The 27,520-nt window shown below is 30.0% G+C and overlaps 1 protein-coding gene across 1 annotated transcript in view; it reads left to right on the top strand.

Moving 5' to 3' along the window:
* Positions 1 to 26,166, top strand: part of LOC121128112 (DBH-like monooxygenase protein 1) — a 42,931-nt gene extending 16,765 nt beyond the window's left edge. The window contains exons 2-7 of the mRNA XM_040723681.2: positions 20,598 to 20,714; positions 20,785 to 20,958; positions 21,277 to 22,002; positions 22,072 to 22,248; positions 22,620 to 23,003; positions 25,629 to 26,166. Coding sequence (XP_040579615.1) covers positions 20,598 to 20,714; positions 20,785 to 20,958; positions 21,277 to 22,002; positions 22,072 to 22,248; positions 22,620 to 23,003; positions 25,629 to 25,880 — 1,830 coding nt within the window. The 3' untranslated portion in view covers positions 25,881 to 26,166. The remainder of the gene's footprint in view (positions 1 to 20,597; positions 20,715 to 20,784; positions 20,959 to 21,276; positions 22,003 to 22,071; positions 22,249 to 22,619; positions 23,004 to 25,628) is intronic.
* The last annotated feature ends 1,354 nt before the right edge of the window (positions 26,167 to 27,520 follow it).

Below are 27,520 nucleotides of genomic sequence, written 5' to 3'. Positions count from 1 at the left end.
TCTAAAGGGTATCTCAAATTACTTTTTCTTACGCTTAGAAATTATTAGTATCGATATTTTACATGTTGATATATGATGTATCTAATATTTGATTGCAAATCTCAAAATAATGATCTACAATGTACATAAATAATATGTATTGGACTCAATCAACATACATTTATACCTATGTAGGTATGTACGCACAATGAGGGAGTTTACTTATTAGTTAGAGGGGATGGCGTAGAAACACCTTCCCCACACACCAAATTGATTCTAAACTTATAAAGTAATTTGATCATTTCTATATATAAAACTGCATACTTTTTAATATATAGGTATACATATACAATAGACATGTACATTTGATGTGCTAGAGGGTATATCTACTACATAATATACATATGTACATATATGAATACAAACAAATACATGGATTTGTCTAAAATGCCTGCGGAAGATTCCATTTGATTGTATTTACTACTATGCAATATAATATGTATTATAGATCAAATTCTTGATTTCCATCACCTTTGAAAAATGTTGGTTTTTTTTAACTTCCTCCTACATTAAAATGATTCTAATGAGTGTACGTACATATTTTTAAGAGATAAAGATTATAACATAAAACTATTTTTTTATTATCATATCTTTTAATATTATTATGTAGATTTCTCATTATGTTAGGAATTTTTGTGTTAGAAGTTGTTAATATACGGCCATAAAATGAATCCATCCCAATCCGACTATTTTAATTCATCAAATTTTTATCCAAGAGGAAATTAATTCTATACAGTAATATCTTTAAATACAAGTGTCCTACTATACTTGGTATATTCTTAGTAAACATTTGAACTGAATACGATTTATTATTGAAATAAGAGCTGGCCAGGAGTTAGTAACGGAACAAGACATCCGGAGAAGCTATCGATTGAAGAGTTAAGCGGCTGAAACAGTTGCAACAGCTCGTTTGGGAAGTGGAAGATGTTCAACTAGAGGAAATTGTGAAATACAGGGAGATTAAAAAAGTTTTAGCCAAATTGCAGGATGTTTCCGATTTTATTGAAAAAGGACACCCTGATAAAATGTCCTTTGGGGTTGAACTATTGACTTTTTATTGAAATTTTGAAAAAAATAGTTAAAAAATACAAATCTAATTTTAGAGGTTTCATAATATCAAAAAAATTATTTATTTTTTATAATGATCAGCAAGAACAGTTAGTCAGTCACATTGAATACATAAAAAAGTTTCACAATTTCAAACCAAAAAAAAAATCAAAAACCTTAGAAAATTATTTCTATTGGATAAATTGCTTTAACTTAGCAACTCAATGAAGGAAAGAATTCAATTCGTATGTCAAGAAATGACTGTATACTTCATGATCCTATGTAAAACGTCACTTTTTCTTTCATTTAATTTAAATGTAACCACAAAATTTATTCAAGAAGAAGAAATTTCCAATTATTCCCCAGAATAACATACGTACATCCACACATATTGTATGTACAATATATATTCTCATTTTATCGTTGTTTTATGTTTTCTTTAATTTAAACCGTGTGCTTTGAATGTACTATAGTACATAATATATGTATTTGAATAGAAATTAATTAGTAGAATGACATTTACAAAATAAATACACAATAGGAATTAAGTTTTTTTCTACTTAATAAATAAAAAAAGGGTGGAAGACGAAGACAAACTCATATCTTTCAGCTATCTATCTATCTGTGTGTGTTTTTTTACGACTAACATAATATATACCTAGTATCTTAAAAATAATTCCGTACAAAACTAAAAATAGAAAATCATTACTTGTAATTTCCTTTTATGTTAAAATAATATACATACATACTCCTTCATGGACTAAATAGTACATAATATTATATAAAGAGGAACCTTGGCTTATATACATGGACGTACGTCGTACATGTATAAGTAGTTGCGTTGTTGGAGTTGTGTTTTGTTGTCTTTTTTCTTCAATGAACACATTTTCTCACGGTTTGATGCATTGAAGTTGAACGACACCCAACTCCCTTCATCACACAGCTTGGTTGACAATTCTCATACCTATTTTGTAACTCCATAGAAAAGGTTTATATAATACAGGGGAGTCCGCAGAATTATACTTTTATGGGGGGGGGCTTCATTTTTGTACAATTTTTCGTAATCAAATTTCAAAAATTAAATTTCAAATTGTTTGGAAAAATTTAAAAAAATTAAATTTCATATTTTTGGGAATTTTTTTTTAAATCCACAGCAATTCATAAAAAAAAAAAATTGTAATAAAATCAAAAAATTGGAATTTTCTGTAAAATAATCGAAAAATTAAAATATTTTTGATAAAAATTACAAACTTTTACAAAAAAATTTAAAAAATAAGTTTTATAATTATATTTCAAACATCTATTTTTGGAATTTTTTTTTTTAAATTTACAGCTATCTAAAATAATTATTGTTTTGAAAAAAAATTCAAAACTCCACAGCTTTACGGTAAAAATTTATTTTTTTTGGAAAAAAAAGAATAATAAATTATTTGGGAAAAAAATTCAAAAGTCCACAACTATTAACAAAAAATAAAAGTTTTGTAAAAAAAATTTCAGAAGTACACAACTATTTACAAAAAAAAAAATTTTTTTTTGAAAAAAAATTCAAAAATCTAAAGGGATTCACAAAAAATTAAAATATTTCAAATAATATCTTTTTGGAAAAAAAAATTTAATTTCTTTTTTTTTTTAATTTCAAATATTATCATTTCTTCTTTTTTTTCAAATATTATCATTTTTTTTTTCTAAATTTCAAATGTTAAATTTTTACTATTAAAATTCAATTTGGGTAGAGCTACAACCTCTCCATAACACCCCCTGCAGCCCCTGCAATATTCCAAAGAAGTAGAGATGAATTGGTGAGCTCCAACTAAACCAATGATCAGGTCTGGTTTTACTGTGAATAAGCGCAGGGTAATGATAAATGTGGGAGCCTATTTCTTTACTTTTTAAATTTCAAATGGATTTAATAGATGTTTTGATATTTTTCAAGCACCTTTTCTTAAGAAACTTAATATTTGAATGACATTTTTTAAAGAAAATTAATATTTAGATGCTCTTTTTTAAGAAATTTAATATTTCCATTATATTTATTTCGAAAAGACATTTCTGAATCAAATACCTTTAGAAAAAAAAAAATTCGGAATTATTTTTATATAATCTACCCTGTACCGGGCCCTTATTTTGTTTTATTAGGGCAGAGCCTGTCATTACGGGATGAGAGTATTTTCTCCCTCCTAATAAATGCTCGAGTCATTTTGATGGACTTTCCTCGAATTCATTTATAAAGATATAGCAAAGCTAGGGCTGTGTCATTTTAAAAATAAAACAAACTTAATTCAATGAAACATGGGCACAATTTACTAAAATATACTACAAAAAGACTTCGTCTTTCCTTTAAAAAATGTTATTTCCCCAAATCAAATCAGATATTTATGTTTTGAAAAAACGTCCATCGATTTAAAATGTTATCAAACAAAGCTGTCGGAGAAAATGTATATCTTCTAAAAAAAGGCTTGCAAACCTGTTTCAAGTCTTCATTTTCCGAACTCAAGTTCATAAAAACATGATTTGAGATAAAGTCCGTACTCAAATGTGAAATCAGACTCGGAAGTAGGTAAATATCACATTATATGTGATATTTAAAAAACCAAATGCATTTTTCTAAATCATATTAGAAATATGGTAAAGAGAGCTGCAATATGTACTCATAAATACAATGAATAGATTATTAGCCAAAATTAAGCTTACTGCAAAATGGTTGTTACAGAAACATATCCATTAATAAAGACATTCATCTCATTTTATTTTATTTCATGTATATGTGCTTTATTAAATAAAACAAACATCTGCCGCAGAAAAGGGACTGTGGAAATTAACAGATTCGTCACATTTGACTATAATATATAATTATGAAAAATCATTGCTATTGCATCAAATAAACGTACATGGTTTTACATTAAAAACGTAATCGATTAATAACTCTGTATTGACTAAACTTGTGAGTCATAATTTTATGCTTTTTCTCCCTAGATACTATTTATGCATCAAAAAAATATAATAATAATTAATCAATATATGTTTAATGTATGTTACAGATGTTAGACTCAATATATGGCACGTACCATCTTTGTATCATTCTGTTTTCTCAAGCTAAATCAGGTATTGTTCTGTCAATTAATCTTCCTTAATAAATGGTGCAAGCTTAATTATGCAATATGACGTGCATCACCACAAAATAATTCTTGAATCAATTTAATTTTATTCTTTATCACATAAATATAAACGGCCCAAAAAATCATTCTGTCGATACTGGACTTTATATTCAAAATATAATGTCCTCGATTTGAATACTCAAGAATATTAATTAAAACCTAAATAATTATGAGCTAGTCAACCTCTCCCAAAGAAAAAACCTAGTCATGTCTCTGAAAGATTTTGTCCTAACCACGAGCCCCTCTCATGTACAAACAGTGTCTTACCTGGACAAGAGTGACCATATTTGCTTTTTTTTTTGAAAAAGACTGTTGGCCTAATCAGTGTCGGTTTAATAAAGGATTAATCAATATAGTTTATCAATAAAAATAGAAGATAATACATAAATTAAACAAAATAAAAGTAATCATTTATTTTGTGTTGACGAACTTCTTTCTAAGTCTCTACCTTACAAGTAGTTGGTGCATCGTATTCATATTTTCTAAGCTACAATTAATAAATTAAGGGTCTACGTATTCTTCATCTTTTCCTAGGATCAATTCATAGCACAACTAAAAAATATAAACAAAGTATGCTTATAATTGCTAAAAATACGAGGGTGGTTGAAAAGATTCTGACCTGAACATGAAGATGGTAGCACTCGTAAATAAAAGCTATTCACATAATTGTTGTTTGAGTGAGTTGATCTGATCGTTTTTTTGGGAAACAATCCTAAACTTTTTTATACATTATTCAGCATCGTCTCCTTGAAACTCTTCACATTTCCCATAGTGATGTAACACATCCCGAATTTAACTCCGCTGGGAGAAATGTGTTGGGTTACAAGTAGAATATGTTGAAAAAAAGAAATCAGTGAAACCCTCACATCAACTCACCCAAACGACCGTTACCTAATAACTGCACCTCCAAAATAATTGAAATTTTTTTATTAGTAATTGCCAACAGATGCTTTTATTGTAATTATTAATTAAATAATACGTGGTTATATGAAAAGTTTAATTCTTTACATGTACAGATATAAATGTTTGATGAATGGAGGGATGAATAGTTAGTTATTTCCAAGAAATTTAATATCTTTAATTTTTTTCCCAGGAAATTCAATATCTTAAACTTTTTTCGATAAATTCAATTTTTTTGGGAAGCCATTAATTTTTTTTTTCCAAAAAAGTTTCATATTTTGTATATTGTATATATATATGTATAAAAAATTTAATTTCTCTTTGAATATCTACGGATTTTTGAATTTTTCACCAATAAAATTAATACTTCATTTTTTTTTTTTTCAAAAATTTCATCTTTTGAGAATATCTATGGATTTTTGAATTTTTTTAAAGGAAATTTAATATTTTAAAACTTTAAAAAAAAAAAAATTTCCAAAAAATTTATTTTTGGGTATGGATTTTTAAATTTTGTTTCCAAGAAATTTAATATTTTAATTTTTTTTCGAAAAAATTCATTTTTTTTTTTTTGAGAAAGCTATGAAATTTTTTCCAATTTTTTGATTTCTTTTTTTTTTTGGAAAAAAAAAATCCAAAATGCAAACCCCCCACGAAAATATAATCCTGTGGACGCCCCTGACTATTAGCTGGAGGAGGGTGATAAAGAAGACCAAAAAAAAGTAATTTACACTAATAAAAATTGAGATCTTAATACCTATATATGTATAAATAGAAATTTCCTTGTGAGACAATTAGCATTCAATGCCTACTGTATACAGAATACACACATAATGGCCTTCTTTCTCCTAACAAAGAGTGAGGATGCTTGAATAAGCAATGAAAAAAAGAAAATATATAATAGGAATTAAGGAAATGAGAATTTCAAGTATTAAATATATTAGTTCATGAATCAGATAAGACATTAAATAAGGGTTAAAATATGTAAATTACTTAGAAACTCACGAATTATGTATAGCTATTTCCCTTAACTCTGAGTGTGATACTCTCTTTATGTTAATCGTGATACGTTTTGACAAAAATAAATCCTCCATGTTTCGAAATAATATGAATTGAAGATGATTTGTAAAAAACATAAAAAACTTCGGGTGGGAAATCTGATTGATTTCTTCTCAAGGCAAAGAAAGAAGAAGGGGAAAAAAGGAAATGAATCCATCGGAAAGGATGGAAGTGAGGATGATGATTCATTCATTTTTACACATTCATGAGAGATCCATGCATGATTTTCTCAGGAGAATCTTGAAGAGCCAAAAAATAACGGAAGGCCTTCAAATATTACATAATTATGTTACCTATTGATAGGACTCGAATCTTATTCATGATGCAGGGAATAGCAACACAATAGGGTAGATTAGGATAACTTATACTTCCCAATATTAGGTTTTGTGTTGTTTGATGGAGTAAAAAAACATTATTTGTCAAACCTAGTACTCAAATTAATCATTTTTTGTCGTTGTATTACACAACAAAGTCAGGAAGTCGAGAAAAAGTGAGGCCTTCATGATATGTCTGACACGGGGAGAAAGAGCAGTAGATAAATTCAAAGCCCATTAAGGCCCTTAATCAGATACAGATAAAAAATACACAAAGACAGGTATTAACCAAAATAGTATACAGATCCCAGATCCACAAGAATCAAACATACTGTCATTTTCAATGATAAGTAACAGAAAGGGATCTCGACTTGGACTAGAGACTTGTGATTCGACTTTGATCTCACTATCAAAGATTGAGACTTGACTTGGACTTGATAACTAAGACTGGCGACTCGGCTGGAACTCGATAGCTAGTATAAACTGAATTTATGACTATGGATCCTATGTACATATAAATATGGACTTGAAATGAACTTAATATAAGGTTAAGAACTCGAACTGGACTTGATAAATATTCAAGGACATGAGCTCGACTTGGACTTGCAATTTAAGGACTCCCCCTACGCAAAGTGGTGTTTATAAATCAAGTCAAAATACAAGGAAGAGATCGGAGGCTCTTGAGAATGGAGGTTACAAATAATAATCTTTATGCAATAAACATGAGGTTGATCATTGTTTTCTTTCTAAACATATCTTTTTGTCCAATCAATACTGTATATGCATTAGAGCTTTTCCATTTAAAACTTGGCGATATTATGTTGCATGGGATGCATGTTTGTCTAGATTGAGATGTACTAAAATCTTGATTTGAATGTACCTACTATCATTGTTTCAATTTGAACATCCTGCAGTTATTTTTTTTCGGGATTGGGGATAAATGTAATGTATCAAGATATCAATATCTTAGACATTATGAAGTCGATTGTAAAATATTTATTGTTTGCTAATGATATCATTTCATTCATGATAAAGGTTTAAATGTAGCAGAAGTAATTTTAAATAGTAATTTAGTTAAATGATTATGTTTTTTATGTATTAATGTACCTTGTAAGTACACAACAATAAGTCGATACTATAAAAGTAACGATGTCCTGACTTTCTTTTTTGGTTTATAAAAACAAAACATGTTAATAATTTATAAGTAATAATACACTTTCCAACATCTGGTTGATGTATTTACTTGTCCCATTCCTTGACCACTCACTCAAAAATAACTATTGCGGACATATTTTATTCCCCCATAAAACATCTATTTATATCCATATATAGTAATGAAGATATGAAACTCACAACATACAAACATGATATATGTAAGCACCAATCATGTGTCTTCATAAATTAGGGAATGATAAACTATCAAAGATTTAAAAATGTATATTCAGCAAAGATTTATTTGTTTTTTAAATACATACATATATGGTCCATTGATTTAGACGTAATGTATACAAAAAGTTTGACTAGCTACTAAATTATATTTTCATTGAATTAACATTTTTTTAAAAGAATATATCCTATTAGCTCGGTTGCGCAGACTCGACTTAAATTTAAGCATAGCTTAATTATAAGAGAGCTTAAATGTAGCGACTCTACAAGTTCTTGTTTTAAATTTAAGTCGAGTTGATGCAATCAGACCTTAATAAAAAAAATACTATTATTATCAAACAAGCAACGTAATAGCTTATTTGTATATCCCTTTTCTACATATAAAGAAATTAACCAATAAAATAGGATATAAATTAATATAAAGTACAATCAAAGTTAATAGAAATACAAGGGTATACCCAGTGATGTAAATCCATTGAATATTTTAGCTGGCCCGTTTTTTTTTTTTTTTTTTTTTTTGAATTGGTAATCTGAAGAAAGAATTTTCTTTTCATTAAAAAGTTGTCACTATTATTTTATTCCTAAGTAGTTAACATCTTTTCCTAAATAGATTCGATTATATTCAAAATTTGATAGTGTTGGGGATCGATATCGGAGTAATTGTAGCAAACGTCATTGTTTATTTCCTTTTTCCCTTCCTCCCTTGTCACAGCTGATTGTAGCTCATCTAATGAAACGTCATGAGCATTATTCTTTCTCTTCAAGATATTATTCAAATTATCAGGGTTACCATGTTGATTTTTGGTTGATTTTTTCTAACACGCCCATTGTACACTGGATTTTCATCACTAGTTATGCCATCATGTAATCAGGTTTGCCAGAATTTTCAATTTGATGTACTGCACCGACTCCTGGCAAGACAGACAAATTTTGACCTCATAGAGTATAACAACGTTATATTAGTAGCATATAATACTAGAAATTATATTATTAACAGTAACAATATATTGTATTCTTTGACGTCACTATTAAAAAGCGTGTGGTGGAAGTCAAACATCAGTCGGAAAATCGTTATGGTATAACCTTGTATTTCTATTAACCTTGTGTATAATGACGTTTTTTAAATTAAGCTTGAACGGGACATTTTAAAGTATATTTACAAATCAATGATAATTAATTTTAGCAATTTTTACAAATACTTATAATTTATCAACATTATTAATTGAATATATTTAGATAAGTAAAAATTTACTAGAATCCGGGTGAGTATAAAAATAGCACCTTCCGAAATAACTTGTTATGATCTTTTTTTTTAAACACAAAATTGTTTGATTTATTTATATGTACAATCAAACACTTAGCTAATGTATAGGTAAATACTGGAAATATTCAATTTTGATGTAGTGTTGAAAATGAAATGCTGTTCGGGATTCAAGTATCTATTCCAATTGAAAATGAGTATAATATTTTAAATAAATGTTTCTTTTTAATTTTACTATTAAAGTAAACAAAGACTATTCTGTTATATTATGAATTAATCAAAATCTTCATATTTAAGTAATTTCTACGTATAATTAAAAAAATGAGGTAAATGTGAACTTTTTGTGTATTTTGCAAAACGTAAAACACAAATAATTGATTATAAGATAGTATTTCAATATTTATAAACAACAAATAAAAATAAAAAGTAGCACAAACTATTTCTCGTTTTCTTATAAGAAATTTTCATTTATTCTTAGAGTTTAGAACATGAATTTAATTTTCAGTTTGACGTGATTGAAGTATTAAACACGGTGAAAGAGGGGGAGGGGGAGTTATGAATATGGACTTGTCCCTTTCCTTGCAAATATTCATAAACTTTCTAAGCTCTTTAACAGGATTTGAAACTTCAAAATTGGAAAGAATCTATATTCATAAAAGCAAAGTTTGTCCGTATGAATGTATGCATATAGTACAACAAGTATGTAACTGGGTGCACTTTTATAGTGCTCCATGATGTATATCATTTACACATTTGAATCTAAGAAATAACCATTTAGTCGTATAATGAAATACTACAGAAGTGTGCATCGAATTATGTATCGAGTGTGTATACAGGATGCTCTGTATCTAGGGATCTCTGATCTAAATCATATCAATATTTTTTTAATTTAAGAAATAATAATGTAGTCGTATTAATGAAATATTGAATATCGTTTGTTTTTTTAGTGAGCGCTCTTAAGACTAAATTACTCACCACTCATTCCACCCTGTTATTATTATTATTATTTTCAATCCCTTATTATTATTCTTTCATTCTTGAGAACAGAGCCCATACTAGTAGTTACGTCTGAACGTGCTCATAAAAAACGTAGAGTAGCACTGAGAATTTCTTGAGGACCTATCTTCTATATTATTAAAGCAAAATTTGTCTTTAACTCGACACCTAATTGCTACTGCTATAATTAATAAGAGAACAAATATTTTGCAGCTTACCAATTAGCACTTTTTTTAAACATCAGCAATTTTTAAATCTCTAAATATATCCTACATATTCATAGAGCATCGAAGACCAATAATTGCATGAAAAATATTATCTTTTATCAAATCTACTTATAAAGTAGTATAATATGACTTAATAACAGAATGAACAATATCCAAAAGGTATTCCTTTCCTAAATTTGTACATTAATTCTATATAATAAATTTTTCTTCCCCCCCCCCTTTTCCACATACTCCCTTGTCATCTCCAAAATAATATTTCTTTTTTTAAGAAATCTTTTTCCTCTAAAACACATTCAAATTCACTGTCACAAATATGTCAAAAGAATAAGTGAGACTCATTTATTAGGTATTAATGGAATAACACTACAAAATGTATCTATTAGTAGGTATCTACATACTCTTTAGAGAGTCTGCAGAATTATATTAGGTGCTTGGTTTTAAAATGTTTTGAAAAAGATCCAAAAATTAAATTTTGAACAAAAAAATCAAAATTTACATTTTAATATTTAATTTTTTTGAAAAAATTATAAATGAAGTATTTAAATTTTTGGAAAAATATTTGAAAAATTTAAAAATCCACAGCTGATCACTAAAAATAGAATTTAAAAAAAATGCAAAAATCTGCAGCTGTTCACAAAAAAAAAATTCAAAAATGAAATTTACAATATTAATTTTTGGAAAATAAATTACAATATTAAATTTTTGGAAAAAAATTACAAAAATCCACAGTTGTTCACAAAAAAATTAATTTTTTGGAAAATAAAATTATTTTGGAAATTTTTGGAAGAATTCAATTTATTGGAAAGTTGGATATTTGGGAGAGGGAGGGCTACAGACCCTCCAGCCCTCCCACTGCTGACTTAATTACATTTAATAAAATATAATCAATATTCAAAATTAGTATTAATTCAATAATGTGGACCTGCTAATTTATTTAATTGAATGTATGTGTGGATTATATATGTATTTATGTCTAACTGCATATAGTCGACCTATTCAAAAATAAAAAAATATATTTTATGCATAATTGAATGAAATAAGTTGCAATACTAGTGGATATTTGCAACAATTAAGATAATTATATCTTAGAGATTTTTGAATTCTTTTTTACAATAATAACTGTTACTTACATACATAATATGTAGATTTTCAGAAAAAATGAAATTTTAAATGTAGGACAGTATTTTCTCATTAATAATTTTTTTCATATTGTTACAACTGAATTCTATGAGCCTTTTTGATATAGAAGTTTTTTTTTTTAACTATCAAATGAAGCTTGAATTAAAATTAGAATTTTAATAATCCTCATTTTTTCTTACATAGTGTTTGGAAATATACATAATCGAAACGACAATGTTTAGTTTCAATGATAATGTTCACCTTCAGTTTATATGAAAATCCTCAAAACTATTTTACTTTGGTCTCTATTAGTCAAATATTATTAGACCACTTTGCAGAGTATGAGAGTGTTTTTTCATCTTTTCGTTGAAGCGTTTATCAAAATTGATAGACCAATTGCAATATATATATATCTTTCCAAGTGAGTGACTTACCAGATTTGAAACTCGGTCTCCAAGCTCAAGTTGGACTTGGACTCGCCCTGAAATTTAAGCGAAAAAATGATGTTCTCCATTTCAAATTCCAAAGTGACTGCAATTCTAAAACAGTCTAATGTATTTAATATGTAGTTTTCACATTTCCATTGATTGCTCAGTATGTACTAATTTAGAATACGATACCTTATAGAAAGTAGTTATCTACATGCAGTGTATAATCAACCAGGGATTCTTATCAGAGTAGAAGGGATTTAGAGCATAGAAGGAGGATTCTTCTCAAATTTCATACATGGTAGATGTTCGGTTTATAAAAAAAAACTCCCTTTATATGTACACATTTGCGACTATATATTTTTTAAATATGCTTTGCACATAGTATATACATATTATTATATGGTGAGAGCACAATATAAGTTAATGAGCTATGATTTATACATGAATGTATGTACATTTATATATATATATATTTTAATATACATCATATGTCGATTCAAAAGCATTTTCAATTCATAATGAATTCTTTTATCCCTCATGAAAATCCATTTCTGCGATTTGGATAACGGTTTGAAGTGTTACAAAATGGATGGATCCCATATCGAAATGTTGTTATACTCTTTAAGTAAAAGGGTTTTTAATCCATGTCACTCTTACTCAACAAACCAAGAAAATGATAATTATGTACTTTATCTTATGAGACATTGACTTCCAAAAAAAATTACGTTTATAGGTATCAAAAAATTTATTTTGATTTATTTAAATGGCATGCTTTTAATTATTAATTTCTATTTCGAATGTAAAATAGTTCTTCATTATTCTATTAGACATGATAATTGAAAATAATTACTTAAATTTTTGATCAGCTTTCTACAGCCACAGTTGATAAACACTGTTTTAGGTTCATATTGTATCTCCCAATTAGTCAGCCTATTCTTCCCAAGTATTCATAATTTAATACTAATAGTAGGGAATTGTTCATAGTTTAACAAGAGTAAATTTAAGTTGAATAAACCAACGTTCAAAAGTATTATGTTAATGGACATGCTCGACTCTTTTGGGTTAAACAAAAATACTATATTTTTGTTTAACCCAAAAAGGGAGTTTTACCAAACGTTTTTGTTCAATTTTTCATTATCTAAATGAATGAGTTATATAATTTGTAGAAAAATATTTTTTTATTAATTACACAAGATCTCAATTTTTCTCTCAGTCAACTGAAATATCTGGGATTTTAGCAATTCGGAACTATTATTGTTCAGGGTCATTTTTTACCCTAAAAAAATCTCCAAATTAAAAGTAGGATTAATAAAACTTATGCAAAAGTGTTTATGTTGATTCTGTATCTTGTTCTGAACTTGCTATATTTCCATTTTTGGATAAAAAATGATAAAAAACGACACTTCTCTTTAGACACTTATAACTTGTTCAAAATACATAGTGATGAGAAGTATCATGACTTATATTATAGATTCAATGTATAATTTAAAAAAAAATATATATAAAAAATATCCATCTCCAAGATTTTTTGTTCCATTTTGAAGTAATGCCAATTTCATGACGCCATGCCCTGTAAAAGGAAGATCCAGGCAATCTAAGTAAGATATTTCTAACTTTATCATCCATATCAAGAGATGTTCGAATTCGGATTCCTAATTCCTCGAGGGACGAAGGGAGGAGAATTAATCCAAGGAAAACTACTAGACCTCATAAAGGAGTAGAATGGACTCCTTCCTTGGGAACCCGATACCAGGATCGAAACAATAAAGCGATCCATTCACGATGAGTAGAGATTTTTAATATTTCAAAGTGGGCTCACTTAAAAAATACAAAGTGGAACAAAAATCCTCAGAGATGCATATTTTTTTAAATACATCTTTTTAAAAATTATACATTGAATATTTATCTACAATATAAGCCATGATATTCTTCATCACTATTTATTATGAATAAGTTATAAGGATCTAAAGAAGAGTGTCGCTTTCCATCATTTTTCAGCCTAAAAATAGAAATAGGTATATTGAGTTCAAAATAAGGTACAGAATAAAAAAAAAAACACTTAAATATAAGCTTACTTAATCCCGATTTTAATTTGAGGATCGTTTTAAGTGTAAAAAATGACTTTGAACAATAATAGTCCCGAATTACTATAATCACAGATATTTCATAAATCAGATAACTTAGAGAAAAAATGAATCAGTTTTGGATTCTGCGCACAAATATGAATTCCTTTTTTGGCTTGAATTCATTTATACAAAATAAGTGTTCCCCTGTGTTATCAATATAAACACAATAGATTAGTATGTGATTTAGGGTTTTAAATAAGTTATATAATAAACAAGCACGACAGTAATTCAAATAAAAGAAGTGTTAATCACTTTTCCTTTTCAATTAATTATCATTCCATATGGATCTCGAGCCAAGTTATGAGAACCATAACAATTAACATGAAGGCTCCTTCAACAAATTTCTTAATGTACTTTTCTAATATGATACATTTGAATATATAACTAACCTCCTTTTTAATAATTGCCTTTAGTGGTCTTTATCAAATGATATGGATATTAAAACTCTTTATATTCATTCAATCCAATTCCCTTTTTAGAATGAGAGTCTCACTGCATTCTAAACACATGCTACTGTGTTGTGTTTATTTAATGAGCATTAATGAATATACTTAATAAAAAAAATATTTTCCCACAAAATAACACTAATTAATTTACCTATATGACGTATATAGCATATGAACAATACCTATTTATCATAATATCATTTTAAATTAGATCAAAATATACAATCGCATATATTAATACGAGGTTGGTCTTAAAAGTTTTCGACCTCAATTTGAAGATGGTAGCACTCGTAAACAAACGCTATTTACATCTTTTTAGCATCTATTGACAGTTACTCGCCAATTTTTCAGCCCTTTTAGACGACCATTTGTTATTTAAAAGGGGTTTGAGTGAGTTTGATGTGTAAAATGTTTTTTTATTTTATTTTTCAACATAGTCTCCTTGTAACGCATCTCACTTCTACAAGCAATGTTACAGACGCCCAGATGACAGAGATGGCTCCAATTGCTGGAAGAAGTGTCGTTTTATTTACAAGTGCTGCCATCTTCACTTGAGGTTGGTAACTTTTCAGAACACCATCGAACATCAAATATACTTATTCGGCCAAATACCCTAAATAGTACTTCTACAAAATGTCCGGTGGATAAATTTTCCTTCTGCAATTTTTTTTTGGCGAATGGTACAAGAACCATTTTTATGCTAGTGGGATCTACCAGGAGCGCAGATTAGATTTAAAAAATACAGGGGAAGGATAAAATTTGCATAAATGTAGTTAATCTTATTTCTTCTCTCACAACTGCACCAATGAAATAGACGAACTACATACTTATTTGCATTTATTGACAAAAGAGTTACATGTATGTACTCTTCGTAACTTTAGGAAGGATTAGCCCTCCTAATATTATTGCGTTCGAAGTTGAATATATGTACATGGAAGGTATCACCTTTTTTTTATTTAGAAACTAACAAGTTTGTTGGCTTTATGTTAACAGGAAAATAGTATTTCAAGAATGAGTTGAACTATTTTTACAGTAGAAAGTTTATTGTTTAAATAAATAAGTAAACAAATCCTGGAGATAGGTAAACAGTGAAAAAATGTAGATTAACAAAATCCTTAAACAAATGTACATCGATAGGTATCTATGTAACCCCCATGTATTTCATCATCAAATCATTCACTTCAACCAAGTAAATGTTCGTACATACATCATATCCATCACATGGCATATTAACTACTTATGTTGAAGAAGTAGGTAAAATAAAAAAAGAACAGCTACCTTATTGAGAAAATCCTAATTTCCCACGAGCAAATGAAGTGTATATTATATTATTTTATACACACATTTATATCGTTCACAAAAGAGCAAGTTCATAGTAAGAATAATCATGTATGTAGGTAGGTACCTGAAACATCACAATAGAGCCAATTTGTTATTCATACCTGGTCTTTTCCTTGAGTAAATTCATGGATAATCAACCATAGTGAGGCAGAAAGCTTTGTCAAAGAAAAGGGATTTGTAGTGTGAATAAATTGATTAAATCATATCTATGCCATGTGGCTCCCTCATCCAAACAATATGAACTAATCAGAGCTCTCATCAGGTGGGTGTTGGATCACATTCATAAGTGGGGGTAGTGGGAGATTGGCTCAACTTTCACAGAAAGGGTCATTTGTAAATATGTCCGCCTCTAGACTACAAAAGGTTGACTAAATCTGAATAATCCACCTTGCCAGTTTTATAAATAAATATAAATGGGGTTAAATAATCATGATATTATGACTTTTCATCGTTATTATTTTTCGAAAATTGGGTGGGGCAATGTTTCCTTTCTCCCTTTATTGTCACATTTGTTATCTCCACCAACGAAGTTCAACGGAGGCTGTATTTTTCTCTCTGTTTACTAGTCACCAGGATTACAACAAAATAATGGATCGATTTTGATCAAACATAGGTGTGAAGATTATGTATGGGCACAGTAAGAGGACATTAAATTTTATTTAAAGTAGCACAAAACGTAACAAATACAAGATCGACCTAAACTTTGAAACAAATTAAAATAAAGTACTAAATTTGATTTTAGGGGGAGGTTTTGTGGTCTACCGAGGGCCCATTCTAGTTACTCCTTTAAATCATGGGCAATTAATTTGAAGAATTCTAGAAAATGTACGTGGATCAACGACTGGATTCATGTTTTTGAGGTTTTTGGTAAAGGAATTTGTCATCCAATGGAAAAATAGGCCTTACTTTGAGCTTCTGTTGACTTGAGATAAGTAAACATGTATGCACTTATCCATGTTTGTATACATATAAATCCTTCTCAAAGTAGGAAGATCCAAGCATGTGTGAGAGAGATTTGTGGAATATTACAAAGGGTTAAAAAGGGGTTATGAGAATTTATTGTTGATTACAGTGCTACTACTATTTATAATTATAGTGGTTACACTAAGAGAGGAAGTTTGTTCCTCTATTATTTTCCGACAAAAATGAATGTAATACCTATGATCATTTGGATGTAGGTTTTTACTATGCTTACATGTAGTGAAAAAGTCCTCACTACAAGTCTACAACATATATATACCTAGTCCCTCACAACAAAGCATAAAACTCCTAAATAAAGAATGGGCTTTCTCATCTATTCAAAATTTAAATACCCTTTAGGTAGTTAGATTAATTATAAAATAGATTGACTGCTCTTCAGGTGGAATGAGCTATAATTAATTTATTGAAAAAGTGTCAGAGACATAAAATAACTTTTATTACTTCAGGAGAAGAACAATATTAATGTGTAAAAATTGACAGTTTATTGACATTGATATTGCAAATAAAAAATTAGAATTCCCTTGTGTATTAAAAAAAACAAAAAAACATTTAAACAGTTACTATTTGTTCATGTAGTTGAATGTTTATCTTTGAATCTTCTCCTCAAGGCTTATTTATATGTATATTCAATTCTTGTTAATATTTGTACATTCTAAGTGTACTTAATTAATTATCTTTCATTTCATTTTCTTATAATAATTAAAACGTGATTCAAAAATTGATTAAAATATGAAAATTTCAAGACTATAATTGTTATTTCACTTTACTCCGTATTTTAATTCAAATTACTGTATGGTAAAGTAAAGATTGCCTTGAGACTGCTAAGGATGTTAAAGATTCATTTAAGTAAGAAAATACAGGACAAATGGAATATACTTACATACAATCACATCTGCCAAAAATTACTCAAATTTATTTGTTGGACCTTCATCCACAATAGATAATAGTAGTTACAATAACAAGATACATTTGGCTTAGACTGATTGATCATAAGTTTATGTGTTACTTATTGTTTTCTTTGTTGATACTAGTAATTAATTTGTGATGAACATCATGTGTATAATGGATGTGTTAAAAAAAAAACCCAAAAAAAAACGAATATCATCATGGTAACACTTACAATTTGAGGAATGTTTTAGAGGAGCTCCGCAACAATCAGCTGAGGAGGGGTAGAGGGAAACGATTGTCAAAAATTACTCCGATATCGAACCCCAATTCTATTCCGAGTCCAACAAGGACTTACAATTATGATTACGCAACAAATCTTCAAGACCCCGTCTTTTATGTGGGCACACGAATGTTTTATCAAGTTTAGAATATAATTGAATCCATTTAGGAAATTCACTACTCAGGAAATAAATAATAATAACAACAGTTAAAGAAAAGATAATTAATTCCCGAGATTATCAATTCTAAAAACAGACCAGCTAAAAAATTCACGGGATTTACATCTCTGTTAATAATCAGATTAATTACCAATGCCTGTTCTAATTTTTTCCTCCACCCTTGGCATTTATAGCCCTTCAAGGTGATTGAATAAATACACGTCGAAAAAGAATGATTAGAATACAATACCTACATACGTTGTAGTTGTAATGAACGTAAAAACCATTCAAATTAGTCATGAGAGTAGTTCATTTATCACATCTTTATGATCATCCTACTAAAGGGAAACGATTCACCCATCCCTTTTCATTCTTTGAATCTCCTACCTCTATATCCTTTGCATGTATGTACATTGTAGATAGTCACTACCTCAGTAAGGAAATGCATTTGTCACCAAATTAGAACAATAAAAAGTATATTCATTTGGAAGGAGTGTAACATGCGTATTCATATTTATCTGTACCGAGACAATAAACTGTTGCTGGTCTATATAGGCCCCTAGGTAGGTAGTAGGGTGTAATCAATGTAGATTATAACACAAAAAAAGAGGCGTGTTTTAAACAACTTCAACAACCTTTTCCGTAAGTTAGTAGCAGAAGGAACAATTTGTTTGATTACACAACAAGCTATTTTAATCACATTAATAATTATTGAATCAAAATGACCCGTATCCGCCTTCATGATCAAATTTTGACGTCATGAGTCCTTTTTATGAAAAACGCGATAATAATTATAATTATTTTTGTATCATCAATTATGTCATTAAATCAGAAATATACGTTTATTTTTATGAAGTCAATTAAATCTTTGTCCGATTGAGTTTATTAAACTCAAATTATGTTTTCCCTTATCAGTGAACATGAATGGGATATGACACATTTTCATGTTGAATAAATAATAAATGTTACTAAATAGGTGATAAAAGATAACTCTTTTGTCTAAGTCTACAACTACATAATATAATTCAAAACTTTCGAATGAAATAATGGACGAAGCTTCAATTTGGATTTAGGTTAAATATTATTTTTTCAAACAAAAGCTCTAGCGGAAGTGGCTTGCCCCGGCTCGACGTTTCATTACGTATTGTAAATGCATTATTTACCGTAATTGGTCTTTTGGATTAAATTATGGTTCCTTAAATGGATGTATGTAGACGTAGATAGAGTGCGGAAATAAGCGGTGTTGCTTTTGGCTATTTTTGTGGTTATTTAAAGAGTCATCAATGTGTTAAATAGGTATTCATTACGCATGATTTATAAAAATTTACTGTTTTAAATTTTTTTACATCGAATATTCAAATGAAATACAAAGAGAATATAAATTAATACATAAGCCATTTTAAAAAGTGACTTTGCAGGGGCGTGCACAGAATGATATATATACATATTATTTAATTATTATTATTATTTTTTTTTTTTTGGGGGGTCTAGTTTTGTTGCAAAAAAGAATGGAATTATTATTTTTTTTTTTCAATTGATGCTTTAATTGAGCTTGAATAACAAAATTTTTGAAGTTATACTAATAAAAAAGTCTTACAATTTTCATAGTCGGGTAATATTCCTAGTACTGATTAGAATAAATGCCTATAATATCTAATTTTGTATGTTTATTCAAACTGAGACACATTCATAATCATCTTCGATGCGTCTTAAAAATAAATTTACTTACAATTTGATGTATAAGACAGTAAGGAATACTTGCTTGATCCATACTTACATAAGTAGAACAAATTAGTCTTGCATGTCTCAATTTAACGACATGCATCCTTCAATTATTTTGTTCTTGTTTTTTGTCATTTCTTACATTGTCCAAAAAAATGAGAAATATCATTTGATTATAACTTAACATCATACATTTAGTATAACAAGGGCAACCACAGAAGGTGGCTATAGGGGATGTAGCCCCTCCAATTAAAGAATTTTTCCTTTTAAGTATAAAAATTTTTCATTATTCGATCCAATTATACGGAAGAACAAAAAAATTAATATTTAATATAACTTTTGATTTTTTTTTCCAAAAAATTGAATTTTTTTGTGAATAGGAAACAATTTTTTACATTAGTTCTCAAATAAATTAATTTTTTGTGAATACCTGTAGATTTGGAATTTTTTTTTTTATAATTTAATATTTAAAATTTCATTTTGGAAATTATTTTCAAAAAATTGAATATTTGAAATTATTTTCAAAAAATGGAATATTTGAAATTGCATTTTTTAAATTTATTTCCAAAAAAAATGAATTTTCTGTGAGTGCCTATAAATTTTTGAACTTTTTTCCCAAAAATTTAATATTTGAATTATTTTCCCCAAAAATTTAATTTTTTGTGAATACCCATGGATTTATTTTTTTAATCGCTCTATTATAACGACGACTTTTGTTTTTACAGATTGAAGTTCATTCTACAGGATGGCTGAGCCTTGCTTTTAGCTTCCGTGGAGAGTTGGATGGAGCGGATGTTGTGTATATGTGGGTTGAAGATAGGACAGGAATTGCCAGGCTTGTGGTAAGGCTTTTTATTAATGTCGTGCTCCTGTTTTAATTTCATTATTCATTGATATATGTTTCATATGCAGGATGCACATGGGACGACAGACTATGAGCGAAAGTTTGAAACCAATGGAACACGTTTTCGAGTTGACTCTGAGCCCAATTATGAGATCATTATTGGATATCAGTATCAAGACACTACAGTCATTCGGTTTTCAAGGAAAATTAATACATGCGATGAGGATGATGTTATTATAACGGTGGGTAAATCATGGAATAAGAATTTATTTTATCTTTTTGTTATGGCTCATTTATTTGCTCTAAAATTGAGTTATCGATATGTGCAGGTACAACATATGTAGAATATAAATGTATTTGTATGCATAGCTATAAAGAATCTTTATTTTTTAAATGTAATACTCAAGCATAACGTGCATAAAAATATATAGAATAAAAACCTTAATGAATGGAAAGAAAAGATGCATATGTATGTATATAAAATGCAAATGTTTGTCTCTCATCTCTAGTCCTACCATTTGCCTCATCCATTAAAAGTCTATTTCTCCTACTTTTTTTAGAATGATACATTCACTGTACTCTGGTCCTACTCTCACAAAGATCCTCCGTATTTCATTGATGACAAAATTGACTTGGATATCTTAAAAGCAGATAGATTTGGGTCTCGAAGTCTACATCTATACGAATCCCCTGGATCTCGGAATAAAGCTCCACAAGAGGACACTTATAATTGGCTTCTTTCCTCTAAAGCTTTGGTTGTACCTGCTCAAAGCACATTATATTGGTGTACAGTAATGCGACTACCAGACTTTGATGGAGAAAAGTATCATATGATTGGTTATTATCCCTTCATTACTCCAGGGAATGAGAGATTTGTTCATCATATGATGATATATGAGTGTCATTCCGATGAAGTATACGATGTAGATACAGGCTATGAGTGCAATACACCTAATATGCCAAATAATTTCAAAAAATGTAAGGGCATCATAGCAGCATGGGGCTTAGGTGGAGAACCCTTTTATTTCCCAGAAGATGTGGGCTATCCTTTGGGCCAAAACTATGGGGGCTCCACTTACTACATGTTTGAGATACACTATGACAATCCAGGACACTATAGACACCTTGTAGATAGTTCAGGAATTGAACTCGTTCTTACACCAAAGTTAAGAAAATATGATTCAAGTCTCATGACCATTGGACATGATGTTTCAAGTCTACACATCATTCCACCAGGAGAGAAAAAATATGTGTCTGTTGCACATTGTCCAGATTTGTGCACTAGAGTAAGGCCTTTATACATGTACTAGCATTACGTATTATCCTAAAACTCAAAATGTGTTTTAACCATTTAGTTACTGCCAGAGGATGGTATCAAAGTATTTGCAGGACTCGCACATACACATGATCTCGGACGATCTGTTCGTCTCAGACATTTACGCAATGGTGCAGAGATGCCTGTTCCTTTTCAAGATCGTTTTTTTAATCCAAATTACCAAACAATGAGGCGAATTGACATGGAGGTGAAACCTGTAAGTTTTTTAAGCCAAGACTTTTTCGTGATATATTAATATACTTATCCAAAGGACTCTAGGAAAAGTGCGGTCAAGGGAAAAATAAACAATTTAATCTAAAAATTAGGAAGACTATGTTCCTAACAACGTAGTTGACCTTATCCTTCCTTCTCTTTTCCCTCGTGGAGAGGCTCACTCCTTCACTCACCCCCCACACACACTTGCTGCGTTCCTAGCTAGAGGAACATGTAGCAGCTTCTAATTTAAGCCAATCAGAATTAAGAACTACTAAACACCACCTTCCTTGCCTTGAGTGTCCAATCTTTGCCTAGAGTCCTTTATACTTATATATGTACACAATACACGTATTGTTATGTTTCTCCTTTCAGAATGACCATTTGATTACAGAATGTAGCTACAATTCCAGCTCTCTAACGCATTTTACACGAGGAGGATTTTCGCGAAAAGAAGAGATGTGCCTTATTTTTCTGCACTACTACCCTGCCACAAAGTTGGCTCATTGTGCCTCGAGACTCTCTTTCAAGCATGTTTTATATGCACTTGGAGTCACAGTCTGGCCCATTACTCCTCAAAATAAACACCTGGGTCTCCGTATCAAGGATCCAGCCCACATGCAAAACCTGACTTTTGGGGACTATTTAAAGATATCAGGAAGGAATGATCCAATTGTATCTAGTCGACTTCAAGATGCTTCACTACATCATTCACACAAAGCAGAGTGCTTTGACTACGGAAGACAGAATGTGTATGCGGTAAGTTATATATTTATGCATCTCGCATGTCAGATCCAAAATAAATAGTATATTTGAATAATAAATATAGAATAGAGCGAGGGTATTTTAGTATATTTTTTTTTAGTTTTTTAGGGGTATGTAGATAATAAATAACTTTAATTCAATTTTCCTACAACCTTACATATCTTGGATATATAGATCATTTTTCTTTTTATATACCGGGTGCGGCGAAAAAAATCTTTATACTTCGTTTTTGCTACATAAATCAAGGTTTTTGTGAATGCAGTGAAGTGTTTTCGGTCAAATACTAAAAAAACAAAAAATGAAATAAACAAAAAGAAAAACATAAAAAAATAGATTTTCCTAAGTGTCTTAGAATCCAGGAAAATGCCATCTGAACGTGACCAACGAATTTTAGTGAGTGCACTTTTGGAGGCTTGTAAGAATCCAACAGAAATTGATCTCAAGGCCAACCATCTATACCGTTATGAAGTCGGAGACGGTGGATAAGATGCTTGGGTCGGGTACAAAAATGAAATTGAATCTGAAAGAAGTCAAAGAGGCTACCCAAGCCAATCCTTTGAAGTCAATGCGGGAGCTTGCCAAGGACTTTGGCGTTTTGGGCCGAACCGTCCTTAGGACCATCAAAAGACTGGGAGAAAGATCCTTGTGAGGGTGGAGATGCCCCACATAACACCAGCCATGAAACAGACCCATCTCCAACGTTGCAAGGCTCTGTTGATTTACCTCAAGAAGGTCAAGGCCAGTCGAGCTGTGATCTTCAGTGCTAAGAAGACATGGACAGTGTACCCTTTGCAAAACTGCCAAAATGTCTGGTATTTGTCCTTTGGAGAGGTTGAAGAGTCTCTCCAAACTCTCACTACCACAAAGCACCCTACATCTGTCATTTCCTTTGGCTTTGTGGCCTCAAATGGCAAGGCCATTCCCCTCATTTGGTTCCCGACCCGATACAGGCTCACAGCGGGCCGACTTTGTGCAAGCCTTGGAGGAGAAGCTATTATCGTGGGTCCTGACCAACTACTCGGACATGAACGTGGTGTTCCAGCAGGATGGTGCGCCTCCACACACGTCCAAGAAGTTATTAGACGACAAATTGCCTTTCTGGACAAAGAAAATGTGACTCTCCTAGTGCTAACCCATTGGACTTCACTTTTTTGGGTACATGTTGAGTTCAGAGCCTGCATCGTCCGTCACCCAAATATATAAAACCTCAAGGAAACCGTCAACCAATATTGGGATGCCATGTCTGAGGACTACATTCGCAATGGGTGTAAGGCCTTCTGTGGCCGCCTGGAAACCATCATTGCTGCCAAGGGGGGGGCTACATCGATTATTAGAGTAGCCAAGACATCATATTAGTTATTTTAATTTTATTGACATACCCTATTACAACTGGTTGCTAAAATGCATCTTAATAAAGTTCTAGATTGAAAGTGTAAAGATTTTTTCGCCGCACTCGGTACATGTTACAACAAGGAATAATAGGAAGGCGAAACCATCGAAGATGACATCTAGGGCGTCTGTAGGATATTATTTTGGAGACGCTTAATTAAATTTATCCTATTTAATTATTTTTTTTCTGAATTTAAAATGCTTAAAAAAATATTTGATCTGTTTCGCCATTAAATTTTTTTTTGCACAAAGCTGGAAGTTTTGCCTGATAAAGACAAAATTCCTTTATTTAGGGGGGAGGGGTTCAAGTTTCAAGTTAAATAACATGAAATCACTGATCAGGGCGGTTTTAGGGGGCACAAATTTTAAATATATACACTAAGAAGTAATTTTTAAAAAATAGAAAAAGACTATTTTAAAAGTGTAAGAAAATATTTTTTCCTAAAAAATGTGAACATAATTTATTTAAAAAGCCCATCAGAAGGCTTTGGCTTCTTCTCAAGGTAATTTGAAGAAAAAATGGTCTTGCATGTTATTTTCTAAAAATATGTCGTTTTTTAAAAACCAAACTTTAAATAATAAAATAATAAAAGGGCCCAGCCCAAGTTAAAACCTGATTGGTGGTGATGATTGATTTCAGGACCTATGCATGTATTAAAGCTTGTTTAATTTGACCTTTGCTGAAAAATAGTTAAGTAGCCCTTCAAAATAGTCTATACATGAAAGATGCACTCTTTTTTTCATAGTTTTGACCTAATAAGGCCATTTTTTAATTTAATTTTTGTTTAGTTGAATAGTTATTTATTAATTATTATTACAATGATATAAAATGAATGCATAAATGAGAAAAAATCTTGTAATTACTTATGACATTCATTGCACGATTGTTTCAATTAAATTCTCTCTTTCAATTGTTAAAAAAAAAAAAAGAGTGTATAATCCATGTATAAAGTAATCGATGGCTGAACGACACTTAATTAACACTGAATAACAAGGGGAATTTTGTTTTATCATAAATATACCACAATCAACTAATAAAATCGAGAATATAGCAAAACACACAGTTTTAGAATTCAAACATGTAATGTTTGAATTCTAAAAAAAAAATGTATGGCAAAAATCATCTATAAAATTATCAAGTGAGATTAAGGTTTTTCGTTGATCATTGTACTCATGATATTACTAATCAATAATACTAATGTTTACTATAATTTCATCATTACTATGTAGGATGGTTTGGAATTCTCTACTCCAAGGATATACAATCCCATTTACGACTATTTAGAAGATGACGTTTGCCATCCACAACAAAAAATTTACTCTTTCGACGAGCAAGAAACTTTTTCAGAGGATAACGGGCAGCAGCCCCTTCACTCCTCTTCGTCCCATCACCTAATTTCATTAGTTATTTATTACCAGACTCTACTGATCTCATTCCACCTCTCCTATCATTCCATTGATTATCATTATAATTCATTATAGAGAAACATAATTCAATATTATCTGTAAAACTTTATCATATACCCACTACATAAATCATTTTACAGAAACGCCAAAGATATAAGACGATTTTATAAGGATGCTTTATTTCTATGTTTATAGTTTAAAATAATACTTCATTTAAATGTTATTATAATAATATAATATATTATGTACGTATGAAAGACTTGAAAAGAATATTATATTTTTTATTTAAATGTATATATGTTGTGAAATCATTGTTATTTAATCTACTAAAAAAAATCTATAATAAAATTTGTTACGGACATTTATTTGTAAAAATACTATTATTAGTTTTTTCTTTAGCAAAATCTATAAATCAAGAGCTGTGGCGATGACTTTATGGACCAAATTTAGTTGGCTACGAGAATACTTATTTATCCGCTAGGGACATTGATGGCTCCCAGAATTTTATGTCTATAACTGTGGATGGGCATTTTGGATAGCACAATGAGAAGGCTGGAGCGAGACATATGGTAGTACTGATTTAATACTTTTGTCAATATGAGCTGTATGTAATATAATTTTTGTGGGAGCAAATGAATTACTGCTCTAAAGAAGAAAACCTTATACATTTAAATAAGTATTAGTGCAGAGAAAAAAACTAAGCCTTAGGTAAACACAAATTCTTCTACAACTAGTCAAATATCTGTGCTTTTGAGATCCCGTAGTTATTTTGTGACAAATTGGACCTTGATTTAGTCAATACCAAATAGCTGCTGGTCATATGATTGTGCAATATCACGCGTTCCGAAATATGGTTATTTTGCTCAAAAATCGAGTTTCTGTTGCTTCGTAAAAAAAAATAATTTCCCCAATATTAAGTAGTTTGACTTAAATTGGGCATAATTTTGGGCGTCTCAAAGGAACACTTTTTACGCTGTCAGCAAGTCCGAAACGTTGGAGAGGAAGAAGTTCTCTGTCAAAAAGACCAAACTGGATCCGGAGGAGTTAAGGAAAACAGTCCATGAGGACCCATGTAAGAGATCTTGGGGATTCACACTGGACTGTCTAGAAAGCTATATAAAAAGTGAGTGGAAAGAGCCTTGTGATGATGGAGAGGCCACTTTTGACACCAGCTATGAAAGAAACCCATCTTTTCCGTTAAAAAAACTCTTTTGAATGAGCCTTTTGAGTTCTTTTTAACACTTTTTTGAAGCTTTCGGTCTCCCTACAGCCCTTATGCCAATACTCTGAACAACAACTTTTGAGTATTTGTTGAGGGGAAGACCTAACGTCATCCAAACACCGAGGCCCTCAAAGCCATTGTCAGCCAGCACTGGTACGCCATGACTACATCCACAGGCCTTCCGCCGCCTGGAAGCTATAACTGCCGCTAAGTGCGGTTATATTAATGATTACGAGAGCTCAGACACGCGTCTATTTATAGTATTAATTCTGTTAAAATTCTATTGTTAATTAATAAAATACATCTTGTTAATGTTTAAAATTCAAAGATTTTAAACGACCACTATGTATTATTTTCATCTATGCTTATAATAATCCTCGTTGTCACTCTCCATTTTTATGAACACACTTACAATATAATCCTGACATAGGTAGGAATTATTCCTATGTTGATCCTCAATTCTACTCTGAGTCCAACAAAGACTTATAGTTAT

Source organism: Lepeophtheirus salmonis, chromosome 13, assembly GCF_016086655.4.
Source record: "Lepeophtheirus salmonis chromosome 13, UVic_Lsal_1.4, whole genome shotgun sequence".
Taxonomy (NCBI): domain Eukaryota; kingdom Metazoa; phylum Arthropoda; class Copepoda; order Siphonostomatoida; family Caligidae; genus Lepeophtheirus; species Lepeophtheirus salmonis.
The sequence above is the reverse complement of the archived record's forward strand: the minus strand, read 5'-3'. Positions and strand labels throughout refer to the sequence as shown.